This window comes from Gobius niger, assembly GCF_951799975.1.
Source record: "Gobius niger genome assembly, chromosome: 10".
Lineage (NCBI taxonomy): Eukaryota > Metazoa > Chordata > Actinopteri > Gobiiformes > Gobiidae > Gobius > Gobius niger.
The window spans coordinates 12,051,488-12,069,984 of record NC_136861.1 but is presented as its reverse complement, the minus strand read 5'-3'; the positions used below and the strand labels follow the sequence as shown (position 1 = coordinate 12,069,984).

The window sequence follows — 18,497 nt, the reverse complement described above, 5'->3', positions numbered from 1 at the left end:
GAGCTGGGCTGCAGAGCCAGGGTGACCAGATTTTCCACTTTAAAAACTGGGACACAAGACTGGAATATGCCGCAAGGCTTCCAAGTCCTGACAGTCCTTTCCCATGCTGAATGCTCTACATTGTGGAGATGCTAGTATTGAGATTTTTAATTGGTTTATAGTACTTGGGACAAGGCCTCGTGGAAGACCCAGGACACGCTGGGACTATGTCTCCGAGCTGGCCTGGTGTCGCCTCGGGGTCCCCCCAGAACAGCTGGAGGAGGTGTGTGTGGATCGGGAAGTTTGGGCATCTCTGCTGAGACTGCTGCCCCCGCGACCCGGCCCCGGATAAAGCGCAAGAAAATGGATGGATGGATGGATATAGTACTTGGTAATTGGCCTGAAATATAAGTGAAACATCTTATTTTGAGGACTATATGTCATGATTCGTTTTATGTTCCCCAGTTTTTGTACGGTCTTATGCCAAACCGGATGTGCGCCAGCGTCCGCCATGATAAGAAGCTTCCAAATTGGGCTGTCAGTTAGGAAGAAGTTAGGGAAAGGAGCTTCAATGCTAACTATCATAGCCACTTTAGCATAGGGACCTCTGGGGTTAAATAACCGGAGATACGGAGATACATGCCATTTGATAAGCCACCGCGCCGCCAATATCATTATTATGATCATTATTGTGGTTCATGTTTGAGTCATTAAAGTCCATGGCCAGGAGTAATATGTTTTTGTTGTACAATATAGGTGAGGGCTGTGTTTTCCGCCCTGGATAAGGACGGTCGAATTCGACAAATGCTGCTGTAGCAAAAGTTCACTAACTGCATAGAGATCTAACACTTGACTCTATGAAAGGTTAAGGATCAGGAGCTCGGGTTAGCACACAGAAGCTACATATTTGATGGTTTCAGACGCAGCCTGTGTTTTCTTGTCTTTGTCTCTAGTCCTGTGATGTGTTTTATTTTGACATGTTTGTCCTTGTGGTTTTGCTGTACTTCCCCTGTGCTGATAACCTTCCCTGCCCTGATGTGTTTCACCTGTTCCTTGTTCCTTGTGTATTTAAACCCCTTTGATTTCCCTTGTCTTTGTCAGTGTCAGTCCCAGTTCTTTTGAGTTTTGTTTCACTATTTTGTCATCTCTGGATTTTGTTATTTGGGACGTCTTCAATTATTAAACACCGCCAGTTTTTGTTGCTGTCTTGCTTTTTGGGTTTTATTTTCCTCACTCTACCTCCAACCATGACACTATATTGGTGATAAACCGGGACAACTGAGACAGAGACTGAGTAAAACTGGGACAAATCAATGGTTTTGGAGAAATCTACTGGTACATGAGACAAATGACTCAAAACTGGAACTGTCCCGGTTGAACTGGGACATCTGGTCCCCCTGCAGAGCAAAAAATCATTTTGGTTAATTATTTTAGTCATGCAGTGTGTTTTATGAGGTGGTACTGCAGTTTTAGATTATATAGGCTAGTCCTTGTTGCTTGGCCCTGTCTGATTGGTTTGGACGGCTCCGAGGTGGTCCTTGGACCTCCTGACTCTTACGGGGTTAATCCCGTAACACGTTGAGGTCACGAGGTCCCAACAAGACAAGATGAAGACGCCGACTCCAGCCCCCATTTCCCAACGATTAATGTCCCGCTTTTTCAATGTGCGTTTAGTGAATTGCATAAAAACATTACCTTTTACACACAGAATGACGTCATCTCTGTGCATAAAATGTTCTATATAGTATAAGTGTAGAGACTGGAGCTGGTTGTCACAAGAGTCCACTGCTCATCTTAGAGCAGGAGTGACAGTGAACCCCCTGTGTGGGGCAGGTTGTCACAATGAGTGGGGTTGCTTGTCCCTATTGTTATTAATGTTTATTTTGTGTGTTAACATACATTTGAGGAGGTGAATGTTATTATTTGCTTCCTGACAAACAAAGGGAAAATAGATTTTTAAATACTCGCCAATAAATGCATAATGTGTTCATCTCACTATTTTGTAGTAGTTGTTAGTTTTTTGCAAAGTACACAATGAGCTTAAAGTACAGGAAATCACCCAATATGTGCTTAACAAACGCTAATGATTAAATGAATGCTGGGTGACACGGTAGTGCAGCTAGAAGGTCCCGGGTTCGACTGCCACCTGGACAGGGCCTTTCTATGTGGAGTTTGCATGTTCTCCCATGTGTCTGCGCAGGTTTCCTCCGGTTTCCCCGACTGTTAAAAACATGTACAATAGGCCAGGATGAACAATAGTGTGTCTGAGAGTGGTGTGTTTACATGCGTGAGTCCCATGTATGTTCATTAACATGCACTGGCCCAAATAAATCAAATAAATATGGCCATAAAAACATAGACACAAAAACATAATTTCCCCATGTGACAACCAACCCCTGACCCACCTGACCATCTGACAAAAATAAAGTTTCAACTGTTCTCACAAAGCTTAGCTTGTATCGATCAGTTCAAAGATATGCTCTTTAGCTATTTACTAAACTTTAGATTTTTCCAAATGTAGTCAGCGCCAGGTTTTTAACCAAAACCATCATAGTTGGAAAATTGGCAAAACCCTCAAAAATAACAATTCCTCTCCTAATTTCAATGTTTTTGGTGCAAACGGAAGCCTATAGGGCAGGGGAATCAGGATGTTAAACTTGTTATTCAGAAACAATATCAAGTCCTTTAATAATTGTTTGCCATTGGCCGAAAACTCTAAGAAGAACTCGAAGAACCAACCCGTGTGACCAACAGCCCAGTCTCTGTTATTTTGCATCTATTTGATAAATGCTCACTCTTTTGCCAGCGCCTCGGTCTCTCCTGGGACTATTTTGTTCATAACTGTCAGTCTGCAGTTTGGTTTGCGTTTGTGTCTGCGCAGCATAAACACAGTCCATAGCATCAGGACTTAAAAGGGGATTAATGCATCTGAACAGCAGGAGGCAGCGTCTCGTGGCAGGCTTTAATCACCACTTAGTTTGAAGTTACTGAAGCAAAAATACCTCCGCAAGTTTCTTAATTGGGACATACAGCTGTTTTTGCGGTGGTTTAGGAGGGGTTGGCTGAGAACTGAAGCCAATTGGAAGCAGTGGAAAAAGAGCTAATGCTAAAGCTAACCACAGAGCAGCTATAAACAGTTTGGGGCGACCGCTGAAGTGTGCCGAACACAGACACACCCAGACTGCTGCACATCAGGGAGCCCACCCAAACACAGTACACGGACTGTTTCATGCATCAGAAAACTAAAAACGGGATAGCCCCATTTAAAATGGGACATTTCAACCAGAGCCGGTGCTGGCCTTTCTGGGGCCCTAAGCAAAAATCCACAAAAGTGCTCAGTTCAGATGGGGGTTCAGAGGTTAAACTGTATTAAAAGGACTCAAAACACCCATTTTGGTGGGTCACTTTAACTAACAAAGCAATAAATCAAACTGAGGACACTCATAGACATTATGTATGACCCAGACCCTAACCCTAAGGTTAACCCTAACCCTAACCCTAAACCCAGTTCTAACCCTAACCCTAAAACCACACCTTGACCCTCAAGCAGTCCTTGAAATAAATGAGGAACACCCAAAATGTCCTCACTTTACAAAAATATCCTCACTCTGTTGGTTAAAAACACAAACTGGTACAAGTACACACACACACACATTCTTGTACTTCTATCTTAGTGAGGACACTCATAGACATAATGTATTACCCTAACCCAGAACCCTAAACCCCTAACCTTAATCCTAACCCTAATCTAAACCCAATTCTAACACTAATCCTCACACCCAAATTGTCCTCACTGTCCAAAAATGTCCTCACTCTGTTGGATAAAAACTCAAACTGGTCCTCACATTGTCATAAGTACAAGAACACACACACAAGATCAGTAACATATAGAAAAACAATAAGATTGACCAATATTTTTTATTTTATTTTCCAAAAATACTGACAGATATAAATATTACAAACGGAATACTGGCCTCTTTGGGCTTCAAAACTGAATGTACAGCCATAAAACACAGATTTACAGGGTTAAACTGCTGCTGGCACTAATGCTATCGTCTTAACCTTAAGTCGTAGTGTAACATGCATTTGTCTGCTTAAAGTATTGCTCATAAATACACCAACACAATAATCTCTTTGCTTTGGTCACAGTTACCTCAGTTCAGCTCAAGACAGTGTTGGGGGAAGCAACCAAACCTGTATAAATGAATGGGTAGTTTGCTTTATACCCTGCCTGCAAAGTTACTTCCTTTAAACACATGAACCACAAAAAGATAAAAAAGAAGTTATTGTCGCTCTGAGGTGTGAAATTCAGCAAGAAATCGCTTATTCTAAAATTATTACTGTGCGCGACACGTCCCAAACCACAATTTGTCCCAAAGTATTTATAAATCTTTTGACACACTTCACATATTTTCTAAAACTTTCCTAAAAGCTGTGGCAGAATCTTCCTTCCTCTGCGTCGTCTTGTGCTAAATACCGAGCCACTTTTGTTTTTTTTGTAGAACGCAGCAATTTCACAAATAGGCATTTCAGTTCTGAAAGCCGACATCATTCCCACCACAGTTTATGAGCTGGAGCCAGACTCGAGTTTGTTTATGGCCCTAAAAAAAAAAAAAAAGCTGCATTTGCGAAATATGTGACTTGTATAAACTCGTCTTGACCATAATGTCTGTTTTTGGTGCTTCGAGGCGAGTTAGTGAGTTGTGCAGTCACTTGATAAGTTTGGTTTGCGAAAAAAAACATAAAGTAAGTCGTTTGTTCGTTCATCTTTGGTTGTACGATAAAAAATACTGGCTTTGGAAACACAATGAACAGTGTTTGGAAATCTTCTCCCAAATGCGTTTGTCAAAAAGAACCGCACGCCGCTCCTCAGCATTTGGTAGTAACGGTCGCTTTGTTGATTATTTTGGGGTCGATTTTGGCGACGAGAAGTTTGAGCATGTCTCCTGATGATCGGATGAGCTCTCTCCCACTGTAGGAAAAGAAGACAGAAATATATGAGCAAGAGGATATGCAAGTTAGGTAGAAGCAGAGTCATGAAAGAAGAAACATGGACTGCACTGGAGGAAGCTGTAGTTCACAAAAAATATAGAAAAAACTTTAGTGAAATATTTCGGTCTTCTTTTTAGAGAGGGGTGCCCGAGAGTGACCTACTTTTGCCACACATATGGTTAATACTAACGCTCTCCCATTCGTTCTCAATGGTAAATATGGATGCAGTACACTGTTTGACCACCAGCGTCAAATTGGGGGCGCTGTTTCACTCCTTTCCCAAAGTTAAGGAAACACTGTCTTGGTGTTTTATCAATCACAGAGCGTCGTAGCATCAACTTTTCCAGTTTTCCAACTTTTATTGCACAGGTTGTTGACATAAACAAAGGTATGTGTGAAGAATTGACTTATAAAAGAAGTAAAATGATCTAATGTGGCATTTTATTTGAGTTAACAAATGAATGAAGTAGTAGGTGCTGTAGATACAGGTGTTTTGCACTATATTGCTGCAGTTGTTGATTTTGTTCTATTTTGGCGTGCTGGATTGAAACGGGAAGTCACTTCTTGGGTGCCGTTGTTTTGATTTCATGTTATGCACAGAGTCAATTCAAGCCAAAAGCAATTAAAGGAATAGGCCACCGTTTTTACATACTGAGATATGTTCTTACCTAACCTTAGACGAGTTAATGTATACCCGTCTGGTCTTTGTCCGTGCGCTCTGTCATGCAAACGGAGCACAGCCTCTCCCACATGTCATGTAGCTCTAAAAAAGCTCACGATAGAAGCTACCAAGCTCTTCCACGTGTTCCCTATTTAAATAAAGTTACGTGAAGTGTTTTCATACAAAGTATATTTACACAGAAATGTAGCATGTCGATTTTCTAAGCAAATAAAAAGGGGTACTATATTGTGAGGCGTAATGATACGAGGAGCACAACGTCCGCGCAGTAACTCCTAAAGGTTATTGACGGAAGTGATCGGGGGAAGTCTTTAGGAGTTACTGCGCGGACGTTGTGCTCCTGTATCATTACGCCTCACAATATAGTCCCCCTTTTTATTTGCTTAGAAAATCGACATGCTACATTTCTGTGTAAATATACTTCGCATGAAAACACTTCACGTAACTTTATTTAAATAGGGAACACGTGGAAGAGCTTGGTAGCTTCTATCGTGAGCTTTTTTGGAGCTATATGACATGTGGGAGAGGCTGCGTATGTGCTCCGTTTGCGTGACAGAGCGCACGGACAAAGACCAGACGGGGATATATTAACTCGTCTAAGGTTAGGTAAGAACATATCTCAGTATGTAAAAACGGTGGCCTATTCCTTTAAGCAGCTACTCCACCCAAAACCTGCAAAGCACTGTGGTCTATACTGACCCATGTCCAGACAGTCGATGCTCATTACAACAAGGTTTAAGGTAGGAAATTTTCACGACTTTTTTTCCTCTCTTATCATTCGGATGATGTAATGCACAAACCAGGGAATAGCGAGGAGAGTCGTACACAGCCACATTGTTTTTTTAAGAGTAAGATGGTTCATGGCTCACATGTGGTAGTCCATGCCCACGAGGCTGATGCCGTTCACTGCCAGGATCCTGTCTCCGATGTTCAGTTTTTGACAGAGCGCGGCCGGAGACTCGGGCACCACCGACTTCACGTAGATCCCACTCATCTGCAGAGGGGTTTTCTGTAAGAGAGAGGAGGAGGCTTTTGTTATTCTGTATCAACCTGTTTGCCGGGATTAGCTGGTAGGTTTTGTATAGCCTCGTACCGTCCCGTCCACGAGTGCCAGCCCCAAACCGTGAGGGCCTTTCTGCAGCTCCACCGTGAACACCTCCTCAGTGTCCACCTCCTCTTCCTCCACACGCTTCTCTGAGCATCCGTTCACTGAGAATCAAAAGAAGAAACACCCGTCAGCCCAAAAATTCTTAATAATATTCATTTTCTAGCGATACAAGATGATCCTGTGGCCTTGTTCCCAGGCCAAACCACACACACACACACAGCCTGCCCCCTGCCCGTGTAGGACCGTCCCGAACAATGCCCCTCTCTCTCCAGCAGGATTCCTTTGACCAAGCCGACTGTAAATTCCCATGATGGACCTTTTCTCTCCTGACATCACCTCCACTCTGTGATTCTTGGGCTCTGGTTAAAGGATTAGCAAAATAACGCCAGTCGATGTGCCGCGCCGCCCCGGAGTGGAGGTGCAGACGTGTTCCAGAGCGCGGCCCGGAGCAGGAGCGGGGCCGCGGTTCAGCTAAAGTCTGTCTACACACAGACTGATGGACAGACAGCGTGCAGTAAGAACAAGCTGGAACAAGCTAAACTACAACAGAACTCATAAAGAGGAGACCATATGATGTATGTATACTCATGCAGGACAAACTAAACTCATCAAGCACTTTTAGCTATTTCCGCTTACCAACAGTGATTTTAACAACCTATTTTTTGACTTAAAGGTCCTACAGCTGATTTTTTTGACTACAAACAATGAAAGGGGAAGCCACAAAATTAAAATCGTCCAAACTCATTCGTAACTTTCCTAATATATTTGCAGCATCCAAATTCTTTACAGAGACAGGTTTATAGGCACATTTCACAAGGTGCAAGGTCACTTTTCAGGGTCACTTTCACAAAAATGCAAGAAAAATAGCCTGAAAGATCGTAGTTGAGTTTACAATATACTAAAGGCAAAAAAAAAGGCATTCCATTTCTTTAAGTAAAATCAGGTATAGCTCCTTTAAAGATAAACTCCTTTTTGTCAAGATTTAGTCTTAATAATTTTCTTCAATTTTAGTCTAGTTTTAGTGCGTGCAAATTTAGTTGGCTAAATCTAAGATCAATTCAGTCAACTTTGCATTCATAATATTTATTATTATCCTCGGCTTCATGGAGCTTCTCCCACAGTGACAAAGCTCAGACCTGTTCCTTTGGCGGTGAATTTACATGATATGAGGCTCTTTTAAATATCATCATGATAAGTTTTGATGACATTAGTCTTTTCATTATTATGTAGTCATATTTTAGTCAATGAATATATCTTAAAGTTTTACTCTCATAAACAACTTGAAATTTAGTTCTAGTGCAATTTTAGACAGCTTCCTTATAGGGCGGGGCATTTAATTGAAATGACAGTCTGTACTTTGGTCAATAATCGTCATGGGACGGCCATTTCTTTGGCACAAACAGTACCTAGTTTAGGACTTTTGTGTGATAAATGAGACTTGATGAAAGCATTTGACTTTGTTTGAGCTGCAGTTTGAATAAAAGATACATCTAATTTTAAAAACCAGCAAGATGTATTTAATTTACTGTGAAAAAATAAAATCGAATCAAAAATCAAGATTGATCAATTTTTCCCCCTAAATTGCCCAGCCCTACTTCCTTATATTATACCTGATTTTTTAAATTGTGTCCATCGGTATATTGTAAAGGCAGAGATAAAAGGCCTTTAAGTGAGCTACCGGGTAATTAAATTATCTATGTGTGTTGTTTTGATTTACTTTACTGTTTCTGTATTGCTTCCCGAAAGATGCAAAATGTGCTTAAACTTATCCCTAGGAAAACTTAGGAAAGGTATGAATGAGTTTGGACCAGTTTAAACTTCACACACTACTGCTATAGGTCTTTTAAATTTGTTTAGTTAAGTCTATTACATGTATATCTAAATTGGTTAATACTTTTGTAGGTGAAATGCCTTATATAGCGTAGCTGATGTAAGTCACATGTTTCTGGGCAGTTGACATTTGCTGACGTCCTTTTTACGTAACGCTCCCACAAAAAAAGGACCATTAATTTCATTTGACAGAACTTATCTCCTTAACAGGGTGCAGAAATGTGAGGTAGAGCGGCTGACTTCGGAGAGCTTTAAACACTCAAACGCATGTGTTCAAAGAGAGGCCCAGATGGTTTCAATGTAATCCTGAGGCCATTACGGCAAATGCCTTCAAATAAAGGGAAAAGTCCATTTAACAAGTGCCCATTGAAGGTAACACTATTTGATTAAGACAGAGAGTCCAGCGGCTTAGAGGCTTTTACGCGATTGGCCGAATTTGGTCAGCAGCAAGGGGCGAGCTGAACCCGTTTAATCGAGTTTGTGTTTGAAGGTTTTGCCAAAGCGGGCGGTGGTTTGCTTTTTCACACGGGCTGCTCCTCACTCCCACACGTGAAGAGGAGGAAGCCGTCCCAGAACAAAGCGGTACAGAGAGAGAGAGAGCGCGCATGCTCGGTGGGACAGTGAGAGGTAAAAGGTACATGATGTGATTGAGTTTGCATTACATCACATTCTGTCTCAGCTGTGGGTCCAAAACGCACCAATGTAAAAGGTTTTCACCAAGTGGGACAATACGGAACACGGAGCCTCAATCAATAATATGCTGATTGAAGTACTGAATAAATACTAAAGTACGAAAGCAATTCTACACCTGTCATTGTAACAGGCTCGGCTTTAGTTTTCAAACTTTTTTCCAGATTGACCTGTTAACCCCCACCTGCACATTTACTCCAGTTTGTCACTACCTAAATCTAAAAGCTTCTTGAAAAAGCCCCCAAAAAAAAGTGATACAAAAAAAAAAGAAAAAACAATAAAGTGATGGAAAAAGTGACAAAAATGTGATGAAAACACAATAAAAAGCCAAAAAACAGCAACAAAAAAAGCGATGGAAAAAGTGGCAAAAAAACGACGACAACATGGCAACAATGTGAGGAAAGCTTAGATCAGTTTTGTAAGTCTTAGCTTTCAAATGAGGCGTTACACTGGCCTTTAGGCTGTGAGCTCCAGTCGAGAAGCTTTTAAATTTGGGTAAAGACAAACTGGAGGAAATGCGCTTGGTTCAGATGGGGGTTAAGAGGTTAATATTCTAAAAGTGTTCCTTAGAAAAGGATATCAACTCAATGAAATGTTTTTGTGACCCACCAGCTACAATAAGATTGTAGCAGGGGTAAACAACGTCAGGCCCAGGAGCCAAAACTGGCCCTCCATCAAAGAACCTCTGGCCCTCAAGATGATTTAGAGGAATATTATTACACAAATCAAATGCCTGTTAAAGTAAAATGTGAAAAATACTGTCAATTCCTTTAAAATTTCGGAGAAAACTCATTTAGGCCATAATGATGCACAACACTGGCATTTGTAGAGATTGTTGCTTTACTTTGGCCAAAACTTGGAGGGTCTGGCCCTTGTTCTTGGCCCTTGTCAGGATAGGCCCTCGACCAAGCAAACTTGCCCAACCCTGGTCGACAGCATTTCAGTCTGCCTCGCATTAAAGGAGAACTCAGTGCCTTAGTACTTTATTACTAGTACTATATTTTCATCATTATACATATTATTTTTTATGTATGTTGACATTAGTCATTAATTCAGTAGATGACCTTTAAAATATTTTGAAATAGGGCTGATTACTGTTCATTTTAAACAATATTCGGTTTACAATACAGATACCTGAACAATACTTTCTTCCAATACCTATACTAAAATATTTGTCGCCTAGAACAATAAAACGTTCATTTATTCCATAACAGACAATTTAAATTAACGTATTTTCCGGACTATAAGTCACATTTTTTTTCATAGTTTGGCAGGGAGTGTGTCTTATACTCCGGAGCGACTTAAAGTCCGGAAAATACGGTATTGATTTAAGCTAAAACAACCACTTTCTTCAGTGCTGTGCCTGAACCCAACCGACATCAAAACTCCTCTCTAAAGATTGTTTTTTTTTCCAATTTGGTTCCTGTTTTTGATACCAGTAGTACCTTAACTTTTGTTTCAATATCATACTGGTATTGCTTTACGGTACCAAGCACTGCTTTTACATTACGTGGATGGCGTCTTTCCAGCAGCCCATGTAAATGTCAAGCTACAACACAAGAAACTTGCCATGACAGGTATTCAGCCTAAAGGAGCAGCTCTCTCAAATCACCTCTGTTTGAAGGTTCGTTAGGAGTTTGCGGTGGTCCCCTTTCACTCCTGCTGCCTTTCTCTCCCACCCGTGAGCTCATAAAAGGGAGGTGTCCAAAAACAACGGCCCTGGGAGAGGAAACACTCCTTCCTCTACGCACACAGTCACCGGCACTGCCTTTCCCACTTCGAATTCCTCGCTCCTGGACTCATGCCGGACGATGAAGGGACAAGAAGGAGGGGTGGGGGAGGGCGTTTTTTGTGTGTGTCTGGTGCACCGCTGACTAGACCTGGACAAGTATGCAGCGGTGCAAAAGGGTCAAGGTACTAAATGCTCGCCTTAATAGGTGCCGTCAGTCAGAAAGGCTAAATAAGGTGCTTTTTTTGGGGAGAGGTTTAGGAGAAGGAGTTGGGGCGGACATGTTGGCAGTGACAGAGCTGTGTGTCACATGAATTAGGACCTGATGTGGACAGGATGTGAGTAGCCTTTCACTTTTAAGGCGGTTTCTGTAAGAGAATGACCTGCGATGTTAAGTTTCACAGCTGTTTTTGTGGTCCAAGAAGAACAACATGAACTAAAAAATGGCAGCACTAAATCCGACCATATCAGGACTCCCACATGTGATGTCGCAAATGATAAAACATCAAAGTCAGGCTCATTATGTAAGGATCAGGACTGAAATGGATTGTGAAGCTCTTTGGGCTTCTCCTATTCTTATTTTGCTACACTAAACCTGCCAATATGTGCATTGAGAAAGATTTGCCCCGGGATGTTCACAAGCAGCAAGTCATATTTATGCTTTTTATGCAATCTGAATGACCAGATTTAATGTGTTTAATGCCACAAGTGCAATCTGTGCACTTCTGAAGGTTATTAACAAATACACAGAGGAATGATGGGAAATTTGTATGTTCGAGAAACAAATGGACACAATGGCGTCGGGGCGACAGTGGCACAGTTGGTAAAGCGGGTCGTCTCCTGATCGAAAGGTCTGGAGTTCGAATCCCAGCTCCTGAAGAAGAAGATCTGTCGTCGTGTCATTGGGCAAGACACCTCCAGTGTCTGCCTACATTGGTGTATGTATGAGACTGTTTACTTTCTGCCTAATGAAGGTAGAAAAGCACTTTATAAGTTGAGACCATTTACCGCTTTACAATGGGCAACATTTGACGGTGTCGAGCGGTATGTATTTCGCCTGCCTCGCACGTGCCGCTTGTCCGCGATCGTCAACGCAAGAAGTAAATAGTTAATAAGAAATATATATATATATATATATTTTTTTTTTAAAGAACTTAGTTTAGGCGGCAGCCCGGTGTTTTTTATGCGACCGCCTAAACAGGAAAGCGCTGAGGAAAACCCTGCAGTAGATAGAGGTAAAGATCCATAGCAGTTTGATTCACTCATTTCCCATTGACATAACATGGTTGGCACGGCAACAGTTTAAAATTGTTACCCTCGATCTATGTCGCTTCCTGTCAGTGTCCAGTAAGGAAGTGAAACTAAAAACATCATAAAAATGTCCAAACTAAAGAAAGCTGGGTACAATTGTGTCTAATGTTTCATATGCACTTTAAGGATTTAATTTCGGTCTGCCTTCCTTCCTTCCTTTGCTAAAGAATATACAAACCACTTTTTCGAACAAGGGTTCTAACCACTGTGCCACCAAGACATAAAATAAGCAGAACTGTGTGCTACTTAAGGGCACAAGTGTGTGTGCTGATTTAAAAAAAAAGAAAAAGCCGTAATCAGGCTTTTACACAACACAAAAAAACAATAGCTGTGAGATCGTAGCTGAGAAAGATTTGCAGGTTCTTAGTTGATTGTACACAAAAATATCGTTACCTCTCCTCTGCTGGTTGGCCCCCTCTCTCAGATCAGCCTCCAGCTCGGCGAGCTCCATTCCCTGGGGCGTGTTGGGCGGGGTGAGCAAACAGGAGGGGTCCAAAGCCAGGCTCTTGTGGGACACCAGGTCGGCCTGTCCCGGAAGAGCGTTCTGTATCTCCAGACTCTTGAGTTTCTGGGTAAGCTCGGCCTCGCAGCTGCTCAGGTCGGAGTGCGGGCCGCGGGGGTGACTGGGCTCCACGGGGGGGCTGCCCTGGTCCTGGCTGAGATCCGGAGGTGCCCCCAAACAGGTCTGGGTCGTAGACTGGCTGTCTGCAAGTGTCTGTAAAGAGAGTGTAAAGTCAATTATTTGCAGATGGGGAAGCCTTTTGAAAATGTATAAACGTCAACAGCAATGTTTATTTTGATGTTTAATTTGATGAGCTTATATATTTTACAACGTTGTTTTTAATATTTTAGTTGCAACATACTGGAACCGGAGTAAGCAAATTAAAAATACTACCTACACTTGTTGGCAAATTGTCCCCTGAGAATTGTAAGGTTCTATCTGACATATTTTTTTTTAAATTAAGTTCTTCACATATTCTTATCCCTGGACCCATTCTGTACACTATCCCAACTTACTATAGATATTGGTGCATTTTTGAGGTTTCCATGTTCAAAAAATAGAAGGCCTACACATTTCCGTTTTGTTCTATGAGTGGTCAAAACTTTAAACCTAAATATCTTATTTATCAGAATGCAGACAGAACTTTATGATTCCAAGGAGACGATATGCTGAACTGTGTGACAGGAAGGTCCATTTTAGCATAAGTGATAATAAAGTATTGATTGAGATAATCATCTTATGATTTAAAGCAGTAACTCATGCCCCTAGAGGCCATAAGCGCCGCTGCAGGTGTTGTAGTATGTGTTTTTTTTACTCATTAATTGTCTGTGTAAGTAAATACTACGCTGACAGGAAAGACAAAGGGAGAGAGGGATACTGTACATCCAGTTAGTTTAGTTTAGTTTAAGTGTGCAGAAGTGCACAAATTTATTTGAGCAATTTTACATTCATCTTATCTTCCAAAATTCGTACAGTGTGGATGCTCAAAATGGAGTCGGCTGAAGCAATAAGCTTATAAGTGCCGACCCCATGTTCAATTCAATGAACATTTACACAACATAATCAATTATTAGGTCTAGATCACATTGACTTTTGATGCAAGTCCTTCCTGAGCTAAACAGATACAGATGTTTAACGATACAATCATCAGTTTTAAGCTTCACACAAAATTTTCCATGAAGAGCATTTACACATAACACAGCAAGTTTTTACATTTGTACATTTTGTAGAATGGACCAAAATAAACAGAACACTTGGTAGGACGAAGTATGTCTAAAAAGAATTACTACGTCATTAATCTTACTTAATTCGAAATTAATCACAGGTATACACTGTAGTTCTTTCTGATATTGGTACCAATAGCAACACAATGGAGATCCTTTTTTTCACTCAAACTTGTAAATACTGTTTAAGTGGTGCTAGCTTGCAGCTAGCTTTGCTGATAGCATGTTCATCGTGATTCCATCAGTGTGTATTGGGGCTCCGACCCGGAGGCAGGGAAGTTGCAAATGTGGTTTTCTGGCCAGAGACACCGGGTGGAGATGAAAGATCCCCCAATCATCCCATTAACACTTGTATTACCCCCAGGATTGTACAGTGGGGAAAAAGTATTTGGTCAGTTCCCCATAGACTTTCTATTGGATACTTTTTTTCCACACTGTATTAAGGTAAAAAAGTTACTTAGTTCTTCTTTAAGGGATACTGTGCTACTTTGAGAGATGAACAGAGATAATAAAATCCCTTGTTTTGAAGGCAGAGGAGGGCACAGATCTTTTTAACAACATCCCGTGAAAGAGCAGGAAGACAGAGGGAATACTTTCAGCAAGGAGCAGGAGTTGCTCAATGAGCCTAGTATATGTGCTGTCTAAACTCAAGACTGACCACTGCATTATAGGCTATGATAGCCCTGAGCCTCAGCATGTAGCGTAATAGGAAAGCACTTTAAGTCCACCCTGGGAATTAAACAGGACCAGTGCCTTGGTAGAAGTCTGATCTTGAGTACATTTGTGATTTGATAAACAGTTGTTAGGAAGCATGAACTGTGTAATGTTTATCTTTTTACCTGTTGGACCTCCTCTGTTTCGGTCGTCTCTTTCCGTGGCAGTTCTCGGATAAACCTCTGCATCACTGAGAGCTGCTCGAACAGGCCCTGGTCCACTATGGGCTTCCCCAGCTCCAGGTTAAAGGTAGCGCTGGGCAGGATCAGCGGCGGGTGGTTGTCAAAACTCTCCAGGATGTCGGCTACGGGACAAGAGAGAAATACAAATCCAATAATAAGAATAGCAACAGTGTAAAGTTTATAGTTCTATTTCACAATTGACCAGTAATTAATTGAGCCTCCAAAGGAAATCTCTGCTCCGGTTAAAGCTGGGATAAGTAGGTTAAGACTTAATTAGAAACTGTAAATACAGGATGTGACAAATGCTGTGAGATTGGATTAATAGTTGAGGTTTTGGTCAGCGGGACGTCATCAAAGTGAGAACCACAAAAAGGACCAAACTGCAGGCACTGAGCGCACAGGCCAGGGGGGCATCAGAGGAGGGGGCTCACTGGGCAGGGCTCCACACACAAAAATTATAATAGAGTTAAAGGAATAGGCCACCATTTTTCCATACTGAGATAGGCTCTGACCTGAGCTTAGACGAGTTGCTGTTATTCCAAATAAATAAATCAAATGCTGTCCCAGTCAGAGCCGAACAGCAGAAAACGACAGTTTATTTAATCTAAATTGATTTATATAATGATGAAGAATAAAACCATTAAATATAATACAGTTATTGAAAAGAAAAGGGCCAGGATCAAAGTTGAACATTTCGGCTCTTGGTCTCCACCCCTGGTTTAGCCAATGTTTATAATCCTGAGTCATGAGCAACTTTTACTGAACCCTATTCAATCAAGTTCTTTTAGTTATATTCTTATGGGACAGAAACTACTTTCTGACGTCTTTTGTAGGACTTGATTTGTAGAAGTGGAAGAGAAGAGAGCTTGAACACTGAAATGATTGATTGGCGAGGAGTCCCGTGAAGACGTCTGGAGTTTAAAAACACAAAGGAGAACCTCTTGACATGAGCAGGTGGGAGGCAAGCGTTTGATCTCTTGAGAAGAAGATGGACTGTCATGAAGGAACAATATTTTAAGAAGGCTACTAGCTCAAAGCCTCTAAAGAAAGAAAACCTGAACTTCAAAACATGGGGCTCTCATCAAACATAAAAAGACTATTGTTTAGCCCTAAACATCCCTAATGGCACATGATACAATAGTAATTTTGAGAACTTCCGAATGTCTGTGTCCGTCAGGTCTGAACATGCACTCAGACATTGTTCAGAGTCTAGTTACTGCCAATGACAGTAAATAGAGCGAGTCGTGTTGTTGCCAAGACCTGTCAACAGAACATGAATGGGAAAACGTCATCTAAAATTACTACCTTGGGGTTTTCAGACTTTAAGAAGCAGCTGACGTCTGTCTGCGGACGTACTACTAAGGGATTAAGGAAAAGGCGCTGTTTGGAAAATGGTGTACGATGGCGTTTTCTGTCGGTAATACACGCTGTCATTTTGGAAAGGGAGGAGAGGTGACACAAAACTGACATTCGATCTGTATTCAGCATATTTTCCACTACCTGTGTACTTAATCTCAACCTATTTTACTGTGGGAACTCTGGGAATGTTCAAGGACAAGTGACCTGCAATTGTTATTTTCCAAAATGCCATATAGCAACATTCGGAAAGGGATAATAATAATCATTTTTGATTGAGGTGACAATAAAATATTCTCTCACAGGATCCTTATTCCTCATTATGTCCACAATCTGTGTACTCGATTTTACTATAGAAATTTTGTGAAAGTTCAAGTGGAATATGCCGTCAAAAGTAAGTGTGTGTCAGAAGAAGTACTACACCACTGATTACTGAGGGTCTTATTCATGTTTCAGGGTTTATATGCAAATTATGAAGCTTTTGTCATTTTCTTAAAGCCGCTATCACAAATGACAAAATAAAATGTCTTAAGTCTCTGTTCAAAAGATCAAGCTCTAAGGCAGACCTGGGCAAAATACGGATGTGGCCCACGAGATGATTCACTCCGGCCCTCAACTTGTAGAGCATAAATTCATAAGTATGGCGAAAAAAAGAGTAAGTCTCTAGCCCATTCCTGTGCGGAGTTATGATTTTTTTTATTACCAGAATGCTCACTCCAGCCACTAGGGGGCAGATTAAATAAAAATAAAAGTATAGAATTCCACAGGTCTCCAGCAGAGGGCACTGACATAATAAGAAATCAGGATATAAACACCACATTGTGTGACTTGCGAGTGGGAAATGGACAGTCTGCCCCTGGGCAGCTGTGGCTACATTAGAAGCTTACTACCACGGAGTGTGGAGTGAATGAATATTGACTACAATGAAGCAGAGACTTGTGACACAGGCTTGTAAAGTGCAATAAGTGTAGTCGTTTTTATGAGGCTACAGTCCTGTCAGGCTTATTATTATTCATTTAATGGAAAAAAAAGTCCTCAAAGTATTTTCCCAATCAAAACAATTTTTTTTTTTTGAGTTATTGTTGGTGCCCACCCCTGCTCTAAGGTGTCTCGAAAGTGACAGCAATTGGATAAGTACAGAATGTTATTACTTCAAAATAAAATTACAAATTATTGAGAGATAAAACTGATGTACAACTGCTTCAAAAGGTTACTCAGGTACATGCTGGTAACTGAGTACTACAGACCTCTGTTTATGGCAGACATTAACTTTGTCAACCATAAACTAAACAGCACATACCACCGTGTATAATATTCAGTTAACTGTGAACAACGTCTGGAATGTCAACCTTTCCATTTTAATTATTTACATGTGAGCTTTCTCCCAGGTTATAATGCTCTTCACAAACATATCCAACATCGGTGCTTTGTTTCGTCCTCGTTTACGTAATCTCTGGAATTGCCCGTCTGTCATCTCAGAACAGCTCATTTCTTCCTTCACTCCTCCAACCCGCCCACTTTAGGAAGGAAGCTGCCTCATTTCTCATTTCATCCACATTTCCTAAATATTTAAAGTATTTCCAAACACTTCTTGCCCATCAGAAAATGTAATATTGATTTAAAACAGCTTATTCACAGTCCCCCCTTCCTGTTTAGTGCAAGAGGGGACAATTTGAGCTTTTTGTGCTCTGCGTTAGAGGTGTACACAGCTCTACGTGTGTTTCTGTTGAGGGAACATCATTATAATATGGCAAAAAGCTTGAAAAATTAAAAAAACTGGAAAACTTGACTTCTTTATTAATTCTAGTTCCACATCTGAGAAACAAGGCCCTGATTGACACAGGAACTCTGGCTCCTGCCCCCATCTGAGAGCGGGACATCATCACGCTCTCAAGGCTACGCAGATTGGTTGCACCTGCTGGGACAGGAGTGCAGTGTTTTTGAACAACAAACCCATTTAGAAAGAGTCCCTGTGCTGTCCTCACTCTGAAGTTCACTATTTCACCAGCTAGACAGCCAGATAACGGTGCCACAAAATAATCAGGCTTTTCTTTCTTTCTTTCTGCTGTTTATTTGTGGAATGGCCTCTGACCATTGCTCTTTTTAAGCCGACCGTAAAACTGGAAGAAGCATACAAACATGGCATTAGCTTTGCTAAAATAACAAGTTAGCTATGCTAGCATAAAGTCACAAACGTTCAAT

The 18,497-nt window shown here is 41.2% G+C and overlaps 1 protein-coding gene across 1 annotated transcript in view; it reads right to left on the bottom strand.

The window, feature by feature from the left end:
- Window positions 1-4,190: 4,190 nt before the first annotated feature.
- Window positions 4,191-18,497, bottom strand: part of LOC306968833 (ras-associating and dilute domain-containing protein-like) — a 65,980-nt gene continuing 51,673 nt past the window's right edge. Inside the window, 5 exon segments of the mRNA XM_079564370.1 lie at window positions 4,191-4,951; window positions 6,520-6,659; window positions 6,744-6,859; window positions 12,712-13,033; window positions 14,883-15,061. Coding sequence (XP_079420496.1) covers window positions 4,849-4,951; window positions 6,520-6,659; window positions 6,744-6,859; window positions 12,712-13,033; window positions 14,883-15,061 — 860 coding nt within the window. The 3' untranslated portion in view covers window positions 4,191-4,848.